The sequence below is a fragment of the Phalacrocorax aristotelis genome, chromosome 1 (assembly GCF_949628215.1).
Source record: "Phalacrocorax aristotelis chromosome 1, bGulAri2.1, whole genome shotgun sequence".
NCBI classification, from domain to species: domain Eukaryota; kingdom Metazoa; phylum Chordata; class Aves; order Suliformes; family Phalacrocoracidae; genus Phalacrocorax; species Phalacrocorax aristotelis.
In genome coordinates, this window is record NC_134276.1 from 139,721,546 (window position 1) to 139,743,632 (window position 22,087).

The window sequence follows — 22,087 nt, forward strand, 5'->3', positions numbered from 1 at the left end:
AAGTTACTTCCAAAAAACTTCCCTCGCACCAGTTTTCTTGCTAAGCCTGACCTTCTATCTCATGGCATGACTAACTCCATGCCAGCCAGAGCTGATGTGCACAGGAGCTGAAGCCCATTTCACAGAGGCAGTGCATAAGGGGTTAGCTCAGGAACCGGAGTAGCACTCTCGCCTCCGGCTGGGCAACTGATAATGTAAGAGCAAAAATGGCCTGAGAACTGAAAACGCTGATAAATCCTTCCTATTCAGAGCATGAGGAATAAAAAAAAGTCAGGACGAGTTAGCAGGATGCAGCCCAGCAATTAAATATAAACCTTCACAGCACTGCATTGCACATGTATGCAGGAGACTTTGTTGCAGTGGCCCTTCAAAAGACACGGTGGAAATTTGGGGTTGCCCTGTGCAGGGGCAGGAGTTGGACTTGATGATCCTTGCAGGTCCCTTCCAACTCAGGACATTCTATGATTCTATGATTAACCAGGGACTATAAAATCCTGTTACATAGCCTGGGAAGGGTTGGTAGGCTTCTGTATTGTAAAACCGTACCTGCTTAGCAGTCACTGTGTGACCTCCTGTAAGGGAAGAGACTGTCCAAGTCAACTGGGAAGACAGGTCAATTTGGTCAAAGCCCCTATTCCTTATTCAGAGAGCTGGGGGCATCCTCCAGGCAGTTAATTTTAAATACAGACCACAGAATATATATGCTTTTTTTTTTTAAAACTCGCACGCTCTTCGCAGTGCAGCGAGTTTCTGGGGAGCGTTAGGGCTGATGGGGCGCTGCCGCCCACCTGTCACTTGCTCCTCACTGCACTGGGCGCGGCCGGGCACGACCTGACATTTCCAAAGCCAAAACGCCTTCCCCCTGGACGCCCAGGGGCTTGTTGCGGGCCCGGGGCCGGCAGCTGGCCCTTTAAGAAGGAGGGGCGCTGGGCCCTAGCGCCACGGCGTCAGCGCGGAAAGGGCCCCGGCGGCCGCCCGCTGCCGCCACGCGTGGGTGGGCCCTTTCGGTAACGAGGCCCCAGCGCAGGGGCGGCGCGGGAAGCCCGAGCTCCCCGGGAGCAGCGCCCGCTAACAGATAACGCTGTTACCGGTAAAGAGGTGAGGGCACGACCGAATCCTTGATCTCTGTTCAGCAGGCAGCGTGCCTGGCGTCTGAGGAAGGTTTTTCTTTTCTCCTCCGCAGCCGGCCTCCCGCCGCGCCCGACGGGACCCGGCCGGCTCGTCGCTGGCCGCGGAGGTGCCGCGCTGGGCTGCTCCACCGCCGAGGGTGGGGAGCGGAGGAAGCCTCGCTGCAGAGGCGGAGAGCGGTGTTCAAACCCCTGCTTTGCTTGGGGTGGGAAAGGTTTTGGGTCTGCAGTCCCCCTCCCCCCACCCCCCCCCCACCCCAGTGCTGACTCACCGGAGAGTAAGTGGCGCCGAGGGGAAGGAGCCTCCCCTTCAAACCGCAGGAGCGACTGTGAGGAGAGCCTAGGTCGAGAGGGGGGCATGAGCCTCCTGAGAGTGGGCTGGTGAGCAAGGTGACTGCTTGACAGAAGGCACTGGTTCTGGATCCAGATCCAAAGCTTGATTCTGGCTTTTCTTTCTTTTTCCTTACCCAAGGGTTTTAGTATAAAGTATGTTCTTTGTTTAATAGGATGTAGTGGCTGCAGGTTGCTTTTTAATGAGGAACTTTGTAAGTCAGAGCTACAGGATGCAGCCTTGAAGGGGGCTGTGGAGGGCATCACAGCGAAGCTCAGAGCTGTGTGAGAGCGCTGCTTTTGGACACACGCAAAGAAGGAGCTTCAAAGGGCCTAGGGAACTGAGGGGAAGCCCTTACTTCCTGTGAGATGTAGGCGTTTTCAGGATGGTTTGGGATCACAGCTTTGGACTTGAGGTCCATAGAACCATGGAAACAGTCGGGTACTTAAGTCCCCTTGAAAAATGAGGGGCAGGTAGGAAGTTTGCAAGATACATAAGAGATGGAGTACCACAGTTACTTTGAATCTGCTCTGAGAACCCCAGTAAACATCTCCATATCTCAGTGATGGTAGAAACGGTCTCTTTGCTTAAGGAGAGACGTTAACCACGTGGGTTTCCTTCACACTTAATCCAGACTTGCTCGCTGATCTGTTGTCTCTAAGGCACTTGAGGTGGTACGATAGTCTTTTATAAACACTGCAAAATGCTATCCAAATAAAGTCAGTTGTGCCTTGGGCATGATGGACTAAATAATCTCTTGAGCTCTCATCCATCTCTAGGCATCTATGAGCCAAAGAATTTGGTTTAGGTACTAGTAGTCAGTTATACCAGTACATGCATGTTTGTGCATTGGTTAAGTTTTTTTCAGTTAGGATTTTTCCACTGCTGTAATATTACCAATATACCATCTTGGAGGGACCACTAGAAGTGTACCAGTACAAAGATACCATATGCTGATTAATTTCCCTTAATTGGTATAGTTGAAAAGTTGTATTGATACAACCCCCTTTTTGTCAGCATAGCTAATTGTACATTAAAATGTTACACTACTTGTAAGGATATAATTATAATTAAAATGGTATTCTTTACTTTATATAGACAAAATTTAAGACCTTCATGCTCCAGGAGCCCATGTCAAAAATGTTCTTTTCCTTGGGTGTTAATTTACAATGTAAAGGGAGATGTTTGCTAGGCAAAGTAGCAGTTATAACAAGACCATTGCTTTGTATTTTGCCTCACACTGTCTTGCTTCAAACAGAGTCAAGGTGTATGTCTACAAATATGACAAGGTTGCATCAAGAACAGTGGAGGATCCCCTGAAAGTTTTACACTGCACAGATGCAGGTTGCTTGGAGGTTGTCTTCTGACCAAAGAAGAGTTTTAATTGATGACAATGGTAGGAAAAGATCTGGATTCTGCTGTTAACCTGTTTTGGAATGTGGGTTTCCTCCTCAAGTTTGTTGAGATGCTAAACTTTCTAGCCTGTACGTTACCTTTGCACGGGCCTGTTTGCTAAAGCAGTGCTTTTTACTGGCACAAAAATCAATAAACCAAAAAAGCTGTGAAGAGCCCCAAAACTCACAATCAATAAGTACAAACCTGAGATTTGGATTAAGAAACAAATTAGTTGCAATCATGTAGACAATGGTTTGGGTTTTGTTTTTTTTTTTTCTCTAGGCCAGGATAAAGCAAGAGAGGGTCAGTCAGTGTTATGAGTTATGTTCCTTTTCTCAGTGCTCGGTGAAAGCATTTTTTTACCTGCTCTTTCTGTTTTCTTACTGGCCAGCTACCACATGAACCATCCTACCTCCTATGAAGTCTCCTAACTACATACCATAATAATTTTCCACTAAGCTGTCTTCCCCACATGTTCATTTATTTTGTCATAACTTTCCTAACACTGAGTAAGGTTATTATTAATAACCACACTTAGCAGTATGCATAAGTGGAGAAAGGAAATAAGCATTTAAATCTGTAACAAACATCACAGTGTTCTAAAGCCTTATCCTTCTGTCTTCTATCTATCTATAGCTATAGCCAGTACTTTTAAAAACTTAATGTAAACATCTGGCATATCAAATTTCTATCAAGACCCCATCAATCCTGCTGCTTAATTAGCTCCACTCTGCAGTCCACCCTCTCTTGGACCTCAGTGAAATCTTAGTCAGACCTAACTATGCTTGCTGAACAGATGGAGATCTGAAGCCAAAGGAAAGTTACTTAAATATTTGTGACACATTGAGGATGCTGCTAATTCTCACTGGATTTTGAGCTGCTTGGACAAAATGACAGAACTGCAAAGACTTTGCATGCCTGCCCTCCTAGCGTATGACCCAGTAGGAGCAGTCCACTCTGGTTATAGTAAATTCTAGGATCCATACATTCCCATCCATGATGGAATTTGTCACATGTGAAAACCCCACCTTCCTCCTGTTTTACCTGTGATGAATAGGGCAGTAAATTTGTCCAAAAGAACTTCTGGAGGGGAAGAGCATAAACACACATGCTCTGGAGAACAGGCTGTGCAGGCTACAGAGCATGTACAAAAGAAATGGCCTGGCTGTCTATGGTAAAATATGTCTCCGGCTGCCTAAGAACGTGTATCATTTCTTTGTGCCCTACAGAAAATTATGGAAGCAGTTCTTGTATACAGGCCTATCTATTAGATGAGAGTATCAGGTATTGAAAGAAGCAACTGCAGCCTTAGCGCGTGTACATTTTTTTAAGGCAAAGTAACCAAAGTACTGGTTGGGAAGCAAAGTCCTTCGGAGAGGAGCATACAGACTAACCTGAAAACATGCTAAAAATTCACAGTGTTTGTGCCTGGATGAATTCACATAGCATATTTCATATGCTATGAAATATGGCTAGAAAATGGGAATTTACCATATATGTAAGTTGAAGTCTTGAAGCCGCTAGCCCTTTACTGAAGGACTAATTTCCACTGTGAACTGTAATCAGAGGGGCAAAACTGAAATGACCTGCATGTGAAGGTGTGAAACAAGGCACTTATCTGTAAATTCTCCCCACAGAACCCCCAAGAAGTGCTCTGGAAAAGAAAACTTTCTAAGGGTTGAATGACAGTGGACTTTTGTTTTAACAAACATTCTGGAAATACCTCTCTGTTTTCTTGAGCTTGATGTTCACAATAGCTAGGATGACAAAAGTTGAGGAACGTGTCTTTGAGAGGAAATGGGCATGCCTGTAAGAAGGCATGTGGGGTTACATGCATTAGAAAGTGTAAGATTAGTAGGTACAGGTCTTTATTCTCAGGCTTTCTTGACACTGACATTCTTTACCCCATACCCCCCCCTCGCCCCTCCAGTAGTTTTGTGTTTTCTTTCCTCTTTAAAGGCTTTGCCTTACTTTGTTATGCAGTGCTCAACTTGAGCTCGGTCCTAACAAACTGAAAGCCTCAGTCACATTTCACTGGAAAGAATTCTCTTCCCCAAGTATATTAATGCTGAACCTCTTGCTGGTCACAGGGGAAAGTGGGCACTGGCTGTCACAGCAAGCACGCTATAAGCAGCAACCCCACACAGTGGGGGCTGAGTATTTCCTTACAGTACTAACTTTGCTTTCGGTAGGCAGATAAATCACTGAAGCTGTATTTATTTCTTTCAGGATTATGTCAAGTTGCAGTGTCTTATTTCCTGAAACACTGTGTTAACCTCTCCTCGTGTATTTCCACAAGATCTTGGTGGTCCTATTTTTAGACTCTGCTGGAAAGTGTTGCACTAAGTTTAGATAGTGCTTAACCAAGCTGATACTTTCAATGGTACATGTGTGGCCCTCCATAACTTTTCTTAAAGGACAATGTAAAAGGAATCATCATCACATATATTAACAGAGCCTTACCATATTATTCTTCCCCACAATGGATATTAATTTAACAAAGCTATAATAGGGAGATACAGTTCGGAAGGAAGAAAAATCAGTTCAGGGCAGGGGGCAAGCTATGGCCATAGCATGTTTGTTTATTGTGCCTATACCAGAAGGGAGATGTAATGAAATCAGACCTCAGGTCTGGTTTCTCCATTTTGGCAAGGAGTAACTGTAATCCAGAACTGATGTTCACTTCAGTGTTTGGATCTCATGTGTTACCTTCTCTCCAGTAAGTCCCTATGACAGTGCTCTGAGAAGAGCAACAAGCTTGCTTTGCCTTTCTTTTATTTCTGGGCCACTTTATGTACAGAATGTTAAAATAGCATCATGGATGATGATGTGATAAGCTTTGTACTCTGCTTTGGAAAGCCAGTTGGAAGAGAAGGACAAGAAAGAGGAATGAGGGGGCATCGAGCAGAAAACCAGATGTGACCGTAGATTAATTTTTGGGGGAAGGAAAGGAAGAACTAATGACACTGTAGTTCACCCTTTTCTGTCAGGACTGTTTGTTCTGTTACACAGCAACGAGATCTGCTGTGCCTCTGCAACCAGACATGGAGACAGCCTCCTCCGTAAATGCAAGTTGCCCAACTTGCTTTTATTTTATTCTATTATTCACTCTTACTGTGTGATCCACTTAGCTGGGCTTTTACAACTGAGTCACTCCAGACAGCTGAGGTGCCGAAAGGAGAATTCCCTGCAGCTAGTGACGGTGATACTGCCAGTCACCGGGGTGTACAGTGCCGATGTGTCCACTAGAGGACAGTGGTATATACCAGTTAATCCCTGCCTTGTTGCAGCATTCCTGTGTGAAGCTGTCAAATTCTCACCTAATTTGAGATTCTTCTTTATTAAATGCTGTCTAATTCAGAGCTGGCTGCCTGCCATATTCAAGTAAGGAGTACTTGGGCTAAGTTTTTTTTAAGTGTTGGTTTCTCAGCTTTCTTAGATCATGCATCAACAGATGTCTTTTTGAGATTCATCTTCTGTGTGTGAAGCCTTTTTACCTCAGGAAGGGGTTTGATTTGCTTGTCTCCTCTCTTTCTGCTGACACACCCTGTTCAAACATTCCCTACAACTGTTCAGAAAACATGCTTGCTTTCACATCTGTGACCATCTAGGCTGTTTGATATCATACAGCCACAGGGAGTCCCCGCAACCTGTTGTTTAAAAGCAGGGCTTGGGGCCTGCTGCATGACCCCATACCTAGAGGGAAGCCTGTGTGCTGCAGTGATCCCAGATCTCAGAGCAGAGAGAGCATAGCAATACCAGCGGAGAAGTTGCTGCAACAAGTCAAGGTTTAATTCAATCAAGTGATCTTTGTGCGGGGTAATAAGGGTAAAAGTTCCAAATGGCCACCACGCTTGGTGAAATTGCATTCCTGGCCTAATTTGTTATGCTGAACCCAAGGTAAGTCACCTCAAAGGAAGAACAGGGAGGCAACCAGCAGGTGACCTAAACATGCCTTCAGGGCAATAACATGAAGGAACTGGAGGGAGAGAGTTGTTCACCTGGGGATTAACTAGCAAGTAAGAAGGTTCTGCTGTTTCATCTATTGCCTGAGCAATTAGGCAACAGATCATTTTCCTGAAGGAGGTGAGTGCATTCCTGGTGCCGAAGTGTATTTAAATTTATATCACACCAAACGCTGCAAAATAACTTGGCATTTACCAGGCTATGAACTCAGTGGCTCCTACCCTTCTATTAGAGAGCGCTCCTTCCCATAGAGAATCAAGCTGTGAATATTTTAATAGGTCATCGTCATCAACATTGGATACCGCAGGAAAATCTTGGCAGGAAAAAGAAACAAGGGTTTAATTGGAGAGGATTAAAGGTGTGTCAGTGTTGGTTTTATCTGACACCCTTTCAAATCAAAGTCCACATCTGTTTGTAGGCAGTTTGTTTCTTGTATAGTTTCTCTAGTTTATCAGTGACTCAGAAATACATGAGTCTCCTGTGGAGTTTTAAGAGGGGCTTAACCTATGCATTGTAAAGACTTGTGCTAATGAGGTTTGAAGCAAAGAAAATCAGATTACTTATCTGTGCCACTACTTTGCCACTGACCCTGACAATTTAATGGTGATTTATTATTTCTGGCATGCCTTCCAGGCCTGTTAGCAGAATGATCCGAGCAGAACTGCCCTGAACTTTTTAGGAGTCCCTAGAGGACTGCACTGAGAGCCATTTCCCCACATCCATATCATGTATCAGTCACAGCATGGAGAAACACTCTTGTAGCACTTCTATCTAACCTGCACCTTTCTTTTACTGCAATTATTTCCTTAGTATGGCATTCAAATCTGTGTGCTTTACCTTTCGCCATGACAGGAGGGCCAACCTCACACACGTCCTGCAGCATTCTGGGCTTGACTTGGCAGGTTTCTGCTGAGCATGCTAGTTCACTGTTTGCTTCGTAATCGAGCATGTGTGGGTAGCTGTGTTCTCTTCAGAAGAGCTATGCATGTGCTTAAAGTAAGTATGTGTTTAAGTACTTTGCGGCTTCCAGCCAAAATGGCAAACGCTTGGGCAGAATTCAGTTCTAAAAAAGCTGTTCTAAAAGACTTCTTCAGTATGTACCAGCCAGCCCAGATATTTGACGTGTTACTGGGACGTGGTGATTCTTCAGGAAATTTTCAAGGAAAAGAGAAAAAGCCATTGTTAGCACTGGTGATGATGTGAGTCACTTGAGGTTACAAATTTGCCTGTCATGATTATAAAGGGATTAGTGCCCTAGGCTTTTGCCTCCTCAAGAGATTCTTCATCCTGTTGGTATGCTAGAGAGAAATGAGTTCTCACTCATGCTTCATATGTCTGCTTGGAGGGGAGGCAGACACCTTGCCATATTGTCATGTCAGGCATCTTGCTAAAATGGTGTATAGGGCCAAACCAATGAGCTTATTTTGTGATAAACCAGTGTCTGTCATGACTGTGGTTTTATCCTAGAATGGCTTCTGTGCATTTGCTCTCTGACATAAAGAGACAGTTCTTGCCTTGCAGATGAGCTTTTTGGAAGTACTAGAAGCTTTGTCAGAGAGTGCATCTTAGGACTTGTCTGCTCGGTGGTTTAGACTAAAGGTGTGAAGCACATGCATAAACTAGAAGTTTATTACATCTGCCATTAAATCTCTTTCTTCAGAAGGAAAATGGCTTTATTTTGTTATATAGCAAACTTTACTTCTGAATGGGAGCATTCACTCTGGAATCTGCATGTGTATTAACTTTACCTTAGTTACGTGACCTTACCGTGAGTTAGTGACCTTAACTTTCCCAAGTGCTGCTGTGCAGACAAGCTCTCAGGATAAATGATGTTCTCAGTGAAATAAAACTTGGTACAGCTGATACCAGTGACTTGTAAGCTGGGAGCAAAATGGAAAGCATCATGAATTCATCTGTGCCTTGCAGGCAGGATCACATGCTTTTCAACTGGCATAGCCAAAAATCTGTTTGTACATAGATACCATTCCTTCCCAGTGGTAGTCACTGAACAGATTCTGTTCTACATGCCAATGGTCTATAAGAGAGCAGGTGTTTCTATATCTACCGTACTTCACCTCTGAACCCAGGGCTGTTAATTTGACTTGGAATCAGGATGCATTCATTCCAAAGTCTATGATTCTCACTGCCATAAATACTCTTTTTTTTTTTTTTTTTTTTTGTAGCTGTTGTTTGTAGTGTTTTGCTTTATTTTAAAGAAGAGACCACCATGTTGGTCTTCTGTATCTGATTCAAGTGACTTTCCGTACTCTACCTTTGTGGGGTTAATTTTTAAAAAAGACTGGTTACAAAAAGTTGCATACAATGTTTGGGACGGAATCTCATTCAGACAGGTGGGTGTCTTGGTACTGCTACTGACTACCTACAGAAAAGGTAAATTTAAGTGTGTTTGGGGGACTTATGTGGAAAACCTAAAATGCAGGGTTCAAAAAGCAGACTTCTTAGTTGAGTTTGTGTATAGTTTGAAGAATCCCAGTTTTAATATACAGAGAGAAACAGGTAGCATGTACATGCCTTATATCTAACTGAAAAATCTGAAAGCACTTTAGTTAATTAAATTTTCTCAAGCATCCCTGTGAGGTAGGGAAAATACATGATATCCAAGGGTTACATCACTTTTGAAAAAATGTAGTTGCCTAGAGGTATTCATGAGTTGGATTTATTTATTAAACCAGTACCCAGCCTCACTGATTTGAAGAACTCCCTGTACTACTGAAATGCCAGGAATGGCAGTGGAAAGGCTAGTGGTGAAGGAATGATGGGGTAAAGGGGGAGATTATTCCCAAAATTAAATTTCAGGATTTAACTGGGTGTCTGTTATGATGCCTCTATAACCTCTGAGGGTCTTGGGGCTCCCTGTTCCTCTGGAAAGTTAGAAGACAAGTAGTCACAGCTCTGCTTCACCTTGCCCCTAATTCACCTTAGCAGCATAGGTCTCTAAGGATTCAGTTTCACCACACAGAGTGAGCAGAAATAGCAGCTTACTGTCATTGAAAGAGGGAAATACAGGTCCCTTGTCTCAGCCCTCCCTTTCTCCTGGCTGTGCAGTTTGCCTCTTACCTACTGTTAGCGGTTTTTGGATTCCTCTGCAAGCCAATTTAGTTCCCTAAAATGAGGGGAAAAAAAGAAAAAAGAGAGTTCTTTTATTTGTTACCACATTTGTAAGTAAGTAGTGTGATGCAGTAAGAGTGAAACCATAGATCAAGGAGTTTGATGTTGGAAACCAGCTGCCCACTCTCCATGTTTCAGACAACCTCTGGTCCTAGCCTGTAGACTGATCGGCCATTAATTCAGCATTCAGGTTGGAGTCTATTAGGTATGCTTCTGGAGCATATCTCTAGTTTTATCTGAAACTGTCTGGTTTGTGTGCTTTAAGACTGCTCCACAATGCAAACCAAGTGTGGTAAGCGGGGACAGTCAGGCAATTTGTTCCCAAAGAAAAACCCTGAGCTGATCTAAAACACAAATAGAGATATGACCTTAGTGAACTGAATCAGCTCTGCAGAGGAAGCGTATGGCTGCGAAGCTAGAAGAGTGGGAATGACCTGCTGTCCTTTGGCAGGCTTTATGTCTATTCAGCTGTGAGTACATACAGCCTAACTGCTGAGATATTGCCCAAATCTGAGCTCCTACTGTTCACCTTCCTAACAGCCTGATGCCAGCCCCTCTTCACTTAAAAAAGCTGACAGGTTTGCAGCAGAAAACTGCATGCCATGAAACGTCTCAGGGCTTTGAGGTGAAAGGCTGAGTTTTCTTGCTCTCTGCAAGGTGAATGTGTCTGTTCAAGAAAATGGTGCAGGTGAGCAAAGATATCCCATTTGCAAACAAGTGATCACATTCATTCATGGATTCGTGCAATTTTGGGCATGCACACGGTTAGCTGTGTTTGATCTGATCATGCATACATTCCAAAATCAGTCCTAAAAGCCTACTTGCCTCACCATGCTTTTTGAAAACCACAGGGTGTGACTCTCAACTAAAGTGAAGGATAAGCTCCCAAATGTAAATTAACAACCAAGATTTTAAACAAGTCATCTTGTAAGCACCAAAGCTGATGAAGCACGGCTTCCTCTGTTTTATATCTCATGGCTGATACCTACACCTTTGTAACGGGTGTCTGAAATCTTTCAGAGAGATGGCCAATAGCTTTCCTCTGTGCAGATTCTTTGATTTACAGAAATATATGGGTATCTTCCATGAGGATAAAGCAGAGTCTCTCTCTTCTGCCTATTTTCATAAAAGTTATAGGACCTAAACTTTTTTGAAGTTACCTCCTTCTCTGTCCTGTGACGTTTGAATGGGACAACACTCCATCTCGACACAGGGTGATTACATCAGCCTCATTTCCATAGGAAGCCAGGTAAGAACAGGGAGCCAGGGTTAAGCTCCCAAAACTCTATTTGAAGGAGAACCAGAAACAGAGAAAAAGACTCGGCAAATCATTGCAAAACCTACCTTTCTGGCACCTGCCTCCTGAGCAGGGTCCCAAACCCTTTCATGGCTCCATTTGCCGTTTGTGGGAAGAGACAGGCATTGCAGAACTGGACTGGGATTCTGCACAGCAGAGAGAGTTGTTTCCTGGGAGGTGCTTAGGGAGCATAGGCCTTGGTTGAGCAAAGGGTTTTCCAGTCACAGCCATATCCTTCGTCACTTAAATTCGTTTATGGATCAAGTTCTAAATTATTAGGTTAACTTTTATAGTTGGGCTCCTACGCTGCAATTTCTAAACCTATCAAGGAATTTTGAAATTTAACCAGGACATGGGAAACCAACTTGATTTGGGATAAAAGATTTACTAATCAAGGTTTGCAATAGTCGACTTTCCACTGGATTTTAATTTGCAGAGCCAGATGTCCCACATCAGTTTAATCTTCTTGCAGGAATGTTCCCAGTACTGCATTTTGGAGCTAAAAGATTTTTATGTTTCTTGTAGGTAGCTTAAAGATGGATGCTCCCAAAGAAGCTCAGCCTACGGGAGAGTTCAAATGTGAGCTATGTGGCTTAACAGCTCCATATACGTACTATGGGCAGAATCCACCAAACACACGCTTTATTGTGTAAGTACAGTCTTTCACATTACAGACTTAATTTATGCTGTAAGCATTAGAAGCCTTGTACTGTGGAATGATGTGCGCTGTATGAACGCAGTAACATGCCCTATTGCCTCTGAATATGAGGCTTCCTACTTAAAGTGACTTTCTTTTTCCGAAGAGAAGAAATGCTAAAAATTGTCAGCATTGATAGCAAAGACAAAAATCAACTTTCCCTTCCTGCTTCAATACCATGCAAAGATTTGTATTTAACCTATTTCCTAAGCCCACTGGCCACCCTACTATTTACCTATACCATAATTTTTTTACTAGAATACTGTTGACTGTCAGCCGAGCATTTCTGGGAATAGCCCTTTCCTCACAGCTGTGTCAGCTGGGCAGCATGTAAACACAGCATGAATTAAATACATATGGTAAAAACACTTTTTAAGAGCTGTTTGACATGACGTGAAATTTTGAACAGCAGTGCTTTTTTGCATGAATTAGACAATTCTTTGGCCAATTGTATGACATTAAAGTGTGTCGAAATTTAGTACATATTTACATTTTAGGAGACTGAAGCCTTTTCCATCTCTGCCAAGCAGGGATAGTTTGACCAGAAACTATGCAGCTACAACTTTGTCTGCAGACATTAAACTCCCTATAAAACAAAGCACTTAGCTTTAAATGTACGAATGGCTCTGTTGAGGCTGTCCAGGTCAACGAATGCATCAGGCAAACATGGTCAGGAACTCACTGGAACTGGAAGTCAGACATGTACTCAGCCTTTCATCTCACTAAGACCACTCAGTTTCTTACATAATGGAAACAGCTGTTGATCACCACCTGCTTGGGCTGAGATCAGATCTGTTTTCCTTGGGCAGCTGTATTTTTATCATTGCAAATCCCATGGTGCTACTGGTTTTCCTTCTTCTACTCAGCAGAGCAATGTACACCTTTGATCAGGTCCATTTTTAAAGAATCGAAGCTGAACATGATTCTTAACTTCAGGTTATCCAAGCTCAGTGTTAACATCTCAGCTTTATTTGGATTGCTGAGATTCAAAAAGCAAAAGAATAATGCTGAAGCATAACACTTCTGTACATACATATAAGAAATAGCTTTACACACTATCTTTATTGGCTTACTTTCTGGTCTGCTTACGTGTCCTAAATACAGTGCTGCAGGAAATGTATGCCAGACATGAAGGCTTGTGCAGTGGCCAGGTCTCTGCACTGACGATGACTGTGAATCTTGCAAGGGGAGCTTTGCAAAGGTAATCCAGTCTTTGTACACTAGGACACTTGCTGACAAGGTGATCTGCCATGTTAAGATACCTGATCTTTCCTAAGAGTGGAAGTCTTGAGCCGCACCATTTTTTGTTTGAGGAGAGAGGAGAAGGAAAAAGAAATACACTCACAGGCATACGCACGTACGTGTGTGTGTAGATAAGGAGAAGGCTGTATAAGTTAACATAATACCTTTTAAATATGGATTATACTCCATATTACTACAGAATCCAAGCTTGATATAAGTCCAAGAAAAACCCAGCCTTGCAGGGTACCCTGTACAGACACACACCCAACTGACTTCTGTAATATTTCGCCTGGAGCTCCCAGGAGGAATAAGGCCTTAGTCTTTCCCAAGCAGCTTGCCAAAATATTAATAAATGCACTCCCTTTATACCCTGAAGCAAACAGTACAGTCTCTGACATAAAGTCAGCATATTTCAGGTCATTGTAATGTTCTGTGCTAGTAGCTCGTGCTTGTAAGAGGTGGGAACCTTAGTGTTACAGCAGTGACATAACTAAGAGCAGTAAAAACTTTTTATCTTATCCTCACATGCACACAGCTTTGGAAGAGAGCTTCTAATTAAAAACTCTGTGATTGAAATGATAACTTGACAAGGTACTGAAGTTGGCCATGTGAAGGAGTGCCTGTCATAAAAATAGAAGATAAAAAAGTACTTCAAGGTAGAGCACTGAGAAAAACCTAGTAAGACAACGTTGAGATGATCTCCAGTTGCCCTAATCTTGGAAGATAGATAGAAAGTGCAGTATAGGACTGAAGGCAGACACACTGTTGGTTTTGAAGAGGAAGGGAGCTGCGTAGCTGCTGCATTTGCCTCATGTATGACACCAGGCTGAGCAAATCAAGTAGAAAGGACTGATACCTTTTCAGCCTCCACAGTTTCTCCATTTCAACTCTCCCATGCTGTGAAATCTACCCTTAAAAGCCTGAAATTATTCTCTTACAGGCTTTTGGAAGAAAGCTATGTCATGAAGGATCCTTTCACCCCTGACAAGGACAAATTCCTCATCCTTGGGTCTCATTGCAATTTGTGTAGCAGATCAGTGTGCGTTGGTGCAGTAAGTAATAAGCAAAACAAGCCTCTTCAATCATTTCTTTTTGTTCCAGTCCTGGTGAACCTGTTAGAGAAAGACCAAACAGCAAAAACCCAAACAGCTAATTTTTAAGGCAAGCTAATTGTATGTTCTTGTTGATTCCCCCAGATAAAACTTTGTATTAAACGAAAGTGATCAGAAACTTCAAGTGATCTGTTTACAGATGAGCACAGTCCAACCTCACAAACACGAGTGCTGTTTTCCATTTTCTCAGCATAAGAAAATGCAAGGGAGAATTACTTCAAGAGCTTGAAGGTTCAGTAGATCGTACTATACCAACAGCAGATTTTTCTTTTCCATAAAGGGAATGTAAACATCCATGGATTTTTAGGCTTGCATCCACAGCACAGGGCTGTCATCCTATTTGCAAAAGCTAATGTGGAAAGTGAGCAGAGAGGAGAGTTGTGCCGTGCAATGCCACGATAGCTCTCTGAAGAAGAAAGAATTTGAGTAGCAGCTGGTAGGCAACATTAAAACTATGAAATCTGAGTGTGGTCCGGAAAGGTGGTGTAAAATTACAGTTGTCTTAATTCCTTCTCCTCAGTGCAGAACTGGCCCCTTTGTTTGCTGTGAGTTCAAAGCAAAAACGAAGACAAGTTATTACACAGTTATTAGTGTCCGGAGGCTGTACTGTGCTGCTTTGAGGCAGTACAATGAATGGAGAAAACTTAGGTACCACTCCTTCCCCTCGGCAAGCCAGTTCTGTGGTTGAAAGATTCTCGGGACTCATGCAGTAGTCAGGACTTACACATGACTCGACCCATGAGAAGACGTCACCTGATTGTTTACACAGACAAGGGCATGTGTTTGTTACACCAGACACCATTGCCCTAGCAGCAGCCAGATCCTGGCCTTCTCTTCCAAAGTGGTTGTTTCCTATCCTAGAGTAACATGAGGTAGCGTGAGCTGTTAGCAAGAGCACATCTTGGTCTTAAGTGTCAGCTTCAGCAGTTTTCAAATTCAGCCTTTTCAGCCCATTCTGTAATTGCAGCAGTTCCAGTTACATGATCCCTACTGCAAGTAACTAGTAGTGGGAGTTTTAAACCAAGCAGACCTCCTGAAGACTTTGTGGAGATGTAGAATTTTTTTGTCATGTTTGGTGTTGGGCTATAATTTTGGCGGGACAAAGTAACACCTCTCGCCTCCTCAGAGCATGAAGTGAGATAATCTGGGCAACTGAGACAGCTCATATACTAATGTCAGACAGTTTCTATGTGGAGACTTGAGGAAATTCTCTTGAGCAAAACAAAGGGTCAAATTACACTGACAAAATTCAGAGGGTTGGACAGACACAGCCAAAAGGAAATTGGCATGGTTGGACAAGTTTAGCTGCTCTTCTGACTTGCAGGGAGTTAGCACCAAGGATGGATTTGGTCCACTGTCCTAAGAGGAGCGTGCAATAGCACCTTTTTCCTGATTAGGTTTAGGTTTGTTTTGTATGTCTGAAGGCTCTTCTGTCATTTAAATGAATGAAAATCACCAAAAGGTCAGACTAGAGATTGCAACTAAGAATTTTTTTCACCCCTTTCCTTTCTGGAACTACCTGAGGACTGTGTGCCAGTCAGATGAAGTGCCAGTGCTCTCTGGTTATGTCTTTGATAGCTGGCCTCAAGTTTCCAGAGCCGAGGAGCTCGAGGCAGTTGTGTGGAGGCAAAGCTCACATGTGAGCAAGATCCTCCTAGTGACAATGTCCTGTCTTGGCTGGTAGTTGACTCACTCCCATGCACAGCCAGAGGAAGAGGCAAATGCAGCTAGTGAGATAGTTTGGGCTTATGAGCTTGATTCCTGCCCTGACACGTCAGGTTTATCTTTCCTTTTTAACAGCAGAGGATTAGCAACTCAGGCACATTTTGGGCAAACTTCAACACATTCAGCTATTTCCATTCCCAAATGAAGTATCTTGAATTTATGAAGAATTCAACAGGTATTTCCAAGTCTGGCAGTTAAATCTGTAAGAAATAGAGCATTTCAGGCTCTCCATTATCTTTCCACACAGTGTGCGTTTCTGAATGAAGGTGGGGCTTTTGCTTTTAAAAGATCTATTAATTGTTTCAGTTAATCTAGGGCATGGCAATGTATAGAAGACATTAGTAGTGAGCCAAGAGAAGCCTCTTCTAATCTTTTTGACATTACTGCCTATTTTGCCTATTGTGGAAATATGTCAATCATTCACTTCTTGCTATCTGGGTCTTCAAGATTCCCCTGATGGTATCACTCAAAGTAAAACCTTGATTGTAAATAATTGAGAATAAATTTCTTACCGAACTGGCCAGGCCAGATAGTGAATCACACATATGACTATGGTTTCAAAATGTATTTAGCAATACTGCTTAGGTAACATTGAAAGAGATCTGCAGAAATGATAATTAGCGCTTTAAACACCCACACCACAAAGTAGGTAAACACATACTATTCCTTTTTCATGTAGGGAAAATTAAAAGTCCAGAGAAGTAAAAACTTATCCAAGGCAGCAGAGAGAGCCAAAGTTAGGATAATATCTCTGTGGATCGGTTTTGGTTCCAGGTTGTGCTTGACCCAAGCAGATAAACTCAGCCCTGCACTGAGTGATTCCATAATGTTATGAGAATTGAAGTTGAAGAAAATCAGGCTTTCTTGTGCCTCTTTGGCAAAGAAGCTGGACCAATTTGATGAAACATTTTCAGTGACAGGTTGCTTTCATTTTTACGTTAATTCAAAACAGTACTAGGCTAACCTGTGATAAAACAAGACTTTCCTGACCTTAGATTTGGCAAAGGAACTGGATTTAATTTGCTAGCTTTTGTATCTAAGGAGGCTTAGATGCAGATCAGATTTTAGGCCTTTCATGAGATAGCCCATGGCAGCTGAAGTGTCTTTCCTTAGAGTTACTGTGCCAATGAAAGTCAAGACTTAGTAACTGTTCTGTATAATGCTCATAAACTCACTCCCTCAAATATTCTCTTAAGTCTCACTCAGTTAATTTACCTCAGTCAGCCTGCAGCGTACATCACCCTACTGAACCAATCTTTAGCACAGTGTATTGGTAAGCGCCATTATTTCCAGCCTGACCAGAAATAAATCTAATGTTTATCTGTAATGTCTTAAAATGTGTCAAAACCCCGCAAAAAGGAAGATTTAAAAAATGCTTTTGAAAGTCCTTAGGAAGGTTGAGGGCCCTTCTTCATCTTTCCCTTTCAGAAAAAGGGAGAGGAAATTATACAATCTGACCATATTAGTCATTTAAATTGGTGGCTTTTGGAGAAGAAAGGAGGAAAGGGAGCAAGTTTTTTTCCCCTTGTTGCTTACCCCTCAGCAGAAGGTGACTAAACACTGACCTTGGACATAGCTGTAGGTGTTAAGTGATAAACGTAATACTACAGCTACTTTCCATTCAACTTCCAGTCGTGCAGGGTCAATCCTGGACACAGTTAGGCAGAACCTTTCCTTAACATAGAGTTCCCTTCACAAGTGTGGTAAAGATACTATCCCTGTATATATTACTTTCAGACATGATCCATGTCAAAACAGAATTAAACTCTGGCAGCATGCTCTGGCAGCTCAGTTTTGCCTGAATTGGACCATTACGCTTGAAATTGAAATGGCCCCATCCTGCCTTGGTCATGGAAGGGGTGAAACATATTAAAGAATTATCTGATCAAACACAGAACCCTATCAGCATAATGGTCAAAGAAGGGCTTGACTATACCTAATAAGTGTAATTCGCAGGGCTTTAAAACAACAGCTAGGCTGAATAATCCCACGACTGAGAGAGGAGGACCAAGGTTACGTGGACCCAGTGCCCAGATGTGCAATGGTTCATATTCATGATTTGCATGAGTCCTGTTGGCCAAAGTCAGCAAAAATTGGCAACTCGTTTCAGCTAGAAGAATGCAAGTTTAGCGTCTGTATAACTGTGAGGAGCTGCACCTTAACATTGGAGTTCCCCATCTGCAGAGCTGCGGGGGAAAATCCTCCCCCCTCCTTTGCCATTGCCCAGTGGCACAGTGTCCGTCACTGTGGAGCCATGAACTTAACCTGGGGGTGGGGGGAGCTGTGTGCCATTTCGCAATACAAACAAGAATAGCAGGGCCAACTTAAACTCTAATCTTCCCTTTTTAATTGGCAGCTTAAAGTATTAAGGATAGCAAGAGACAAAAAACAATAGGCTCTGGAGGTTGTGCAACTGAAATCCAGTTTCAGGGCTTTTCAGAGACCGAGGCCTCACACTAGCTTTGAATACGAAGGCGCCTGGCAGTCAGTGCAGAAAAGGACAATAGATGAAGATAGTTCCTCAGGCTTGAAGTCACACAGAAGCAGGCTGGTTGTGATTTTGATACAAGCATCTGCTGAATCTACTGCTGAAGTCCGGACAGTGACATGGGAAATAAAAGCAAGAACAGAAACACAGAAATATCCAAGCCAAGTCCCCAGAGAAAGGCCAGCCGCAAATGACCATGGCAAGAGGAAAACGTTGCTATTTAGGTAAAATGCATGGAATCCATTGCTCCCCAAAAGATGTCCTGAGCCATCTAAACTGATGTCTTTATTCATGCTTAAATCCCCAAGAATAATCCATCAGCAACACCAGCTCCAGCTTACCCATTAAATCCTATTTGGAATTTAGTGATCAGCATGCCAGGAGAACCATGGACTAGTCTCGCTGCAGGACAAAGGAATAATACATTAATAAGCTTCTCTTCCAGTTGTCCAAACTCTGTACTGCGAATAGATTAAAATATTCCATCAGTTTTGCTTCTTCCTATTCAATAATTCTAACATCTGGTTAGAGCTAACTAGCTGAAAAATAAATATTGGGTCTGTAACACCTGTGAACCAAACCAGCTGTGAATGAAACATGTCACATCATAGTGTCATTCCATTTCAAGGGCAGAGAAAATACCTTTTTTGTGCACAACAGCTTTTATACTTCGCCATCAAGAATTCAGAGAAGAGACATCAGCTCAAGCTTTAGCACCAGGTGTGTTTTTAGTTCTTAATTGGCAAGTAGATTTATTCAGGGTAAAGGTGGGTAACGGATGAAATCTCAGTTGAATTGTCTCAGCCGAATTAAATTAATTTAGCTATTTTGGTTATTGGACACCTCTATGATATTGACACAATATTTATACTTTTTAGTATTCTCCTAGGGCAGTACATGCACACAGATTAATAGAAAGAACAGTAGTTTTGGGGGGAGTTAATGGAAAAAGATGCAGCTGAAGTCTGAGAGAGCCTACAGCCCCTGGCCTAAGTTCTTTGTACTTGTGTTGGCCTTTAGGCCATTTTTGTGGAGGTTGGTGAGGAAGAGCGTTCCGATACTTCAGGTCATACACCAGTGCAGGAACTTGGAAGATCTTCCCAGGAGGGAGAAATCTTTATAAGCTAAGATTTAGCTTTAGAGGAAAACGTTGCTATTTAGGTAAAATGCATGGAATCCATTACTCCCAGGAGGATGTCCTGATCCATCCGTACTGATGCCTTTATTCATGTTTAACTCTCCAAGAATAATCCATCAGTAACACCAGCTCCAGCTTACCCATTAAATCCTGTTTGGAATTTAGTGATCGCGTCAGGAGAACCATGAATGATGCTTGAAGGACAAGCCAGCTGTAAGGAAGTGTGTTACTGTTCTCTGTAGCAGTGAGCTGATGAAGGTCACCTCTTTAAAAGGAGCAACATGATAGTTGATTTGATTAGACATTGTTATAGACCCCATTTTTATTTTTCACCCAGTTAGCTCTAACCAGATGTTAGAATTATTGAATAGGAAGAACCAAAATTGCTGGAATATTTCAACCTAGAAGAATAATTCAATTTAGAAGAATTCTAAATATAAATGTGGTTTAATGAGACTGGAACTTAAACAGTTCCATTTTGTGTATCCTGCTAATAATGTTATTTTCTTTACAGGAATGTAGTCTGTTCTACTCCAAAAGGTTCTGCCTCCCCTGTGTGAATGAAAACCTAAACGCCTTTCCTTTGGAAATACAAGAAGATGTGAGTAAAAAGAAGGCCCAACAAAAGACCTTCCCCTGTAAAAAAACGGATACAAGAACATAAATACCGAAGGACCAGGAGAGACAGTTCTTTGGCTGGGGTTTCTCCTCTCTCCTTTTGGACACGATCACGTTGCTCCTTTTAAAGAAGTGACCTTCATCAGCTCACTACTACAGAACATGGTAGCGCATTTCCTCACAGTTGGCTTGGCTTCAGACATCATCACGCAGCGAATGCAGTGCCAGCAGTATGGCCTCAAGGTGTTGAAGAGCCAGAAAGAAAGGCAGACAAGCCTGCTGTCACCACATGTATTAAAACACATGTATTAAAACAACTAAACAGTGTATAGGATAGGAGCCATGTCCAAATTTTCACATTTGTTATTTTATGTTTTGTGGTGTTCTTGACACTCCTACAGTGCTACAAGAATCCGAGACTGGCTTAATTCAGTATACGTCTCAGAAAGTATACACCAATTGTTCACCTGACAGTGCTGTCCTGATAAGATTACAGTAGGCAAGGAATTCAAAGCTTTATTTTTAAGTCTAAAATAAAATTGTTATGAGAAACTATCAGGGATAGCCATAGAACTGTCTAGATTCTTGAAGATGATAATCTCAATACTGTCACGGCATTAAGACTTCCGAAGGTAGGTGCTCTTAGAATAAAAAATACTTACAAGTCACTTGCACTTGTGGTCACTTTCCACTCAATCTTCCAGTCCGTGTCAATAGAGCAACAGGAGAGGACCCTTAATACATCTACTTTATGCTTTACAAGTAAAGATTACTTACTTTTCACTGTCACATCAGTTAATCTGGAAATAGAAAAGTTCAGTTAATAAGCGCAATTCTTTCCTGAAGTGGGCAATTAAACTGCAGCTAGAATAGGGATTTCAGAAACGTCAAAAACCAGTAAAAAATAGTCAGGACAACAGCAGTTCACTTAGCTCAAAAATTAGCTTCACAATTACCTGTGTTGACTTTGTTTTAATTACAAGGAAGATTTAGGTGGCATTTATGTAAAAACCCCTTAGTCACGCACTTTAAGGGTATGTCTAGAATGCTCCCTAACCGCCAAGTCACGTTATGTACTCAAGCTTTTGTTGGCCATTGGTTCAGAACCTGTTCATGCCTTGGCTAACATCTCCTCTTTTCTCAACTCTTCCATCCATATCATTTGTCATGCCAACATATAACCTTGATCATTTTGGTAGCATTAAGGGACGCATAGTTCAAAGAAATGAACTGTATTTCATGGAGTTATTTTTAGTTCTGTAGGACATTTGAGTATCCTAAAATATTTTTTTTTCTTCTCAACCTAGTATATTGGTGTCCTCTGTTGAGGACTTGAATTTCTTGCAGCTACTAGAGGAGGAATAATGGACCTGTTAGTACTCTTGTCAAGCTCTACGTGCTTTAAGACATAAAATACATATACACCTTTAATTGTGGAAAAGGATATATCTTAGAAGTCAACATTTCAGATTCCTTTTTGCAGTAACAAGAGACTACACTTTCAAAGAAAAGTGGTATTAAACTTATTTAAAATGGGTGGTATTAAATTTCAGTTTCATGTTAGACACACTGACTTTAAAAGCTGTAGTGTATCTGTCTGTTCTGTACAAATAATAGTGGCATCTCCTATGCTAAAACCACAACTGCGAAGAGAATCACAGCACTTTTCCAGCTTAAAATTGTAGTTTTATAACTAAGCTGACAAAAAGCAACATAGTGATGTGAGACCACGTTTATACCAGCAAATGTCTTTCTAAAACACTTTATTTCCTGTATTTCACAGTTTGCAACAGGTTATATCTTGACTCTTAGCTTGAAAGTA

At 42.2% G+C, this 22,087-nt stretch overlaps 1 protein-coding gene across 5 annotated transcripts; it reads left to right on the top strand.

Moving 5' to 3' along the window:
- Positions 1 to 934: 934 nt before the first annotated feature.
- On the top strand, positions 935 to 20,556 carry CDPF1 (cysteine rich DPF motif domain containing 1). 5 transcript variants are annotated; one of them, XM_075112396.1, is made up of 5 exons: positions 935 to 1,098; positions 7,672 to 7,815; positions 11,771 to 11,894; positions 14,125 to 14,236; positions 20,162 to 20,556. In XM_075112396.1, the coding sequence occupies exons 3-5, from the start codon at positions 11,782 to 11,784 to the stop codon at positions 20,309 to 20,311; spliced, it is 375 nt and encodes a 124-aa protein (XP_074968497.1). In that variant the 5' UTR covers positions 935 to 1,098; positions 7,672 to 7,815; positions 11,771 to 11,781; the 3' UTR covers positions 20,312 to 20,556. The 5 variants fall into 5 exon arrangements, with proteins under 5 accessions (XP_074968497.1, XP_074968477.1, XP_074968487.1 ...); XM_075112406.1 differs by lacking the exon at positions 935 to 1,098 and adding an exon at positions 1,396 to 1,517; XM_075112376.1 differs by lacking the exon at positions 7,672 to 7,815 and having other exon boundaries at positions 936 to 1,098.
- The last annotated feature ends 1,531 nt before the right edge of the window (positions 20,557 to 22,087 follow it).

What these genes read in the sequence shown, in the direction of transcription:
- CDPF1 (XM_075112396.1), top strand. Translation starts at nt 11,782, where the DNA reads ATGGATGCTCCCAAAGAAGCTCAGCCTACGGGAGAGTTCAAATGTGAG. An exon ending in CCAAACACACGCTTTATTGT is followed by an intron (nt 11,895 to 14,124) that starts GTAAGTACAGTC and finishes ATTCTCTTACAG; the next exon opens with GCTTTTGGAAGAAAGCTATG. An exon ending in GATCAGTGTGCGTTGGTGCA is followed by an intron (nt 14,237 to 20,161) that starts GTAAGTAATAAG and finishes TTTTCTTTACAG; the next exon opens with GAATGTAGTCTGTTCTACTC.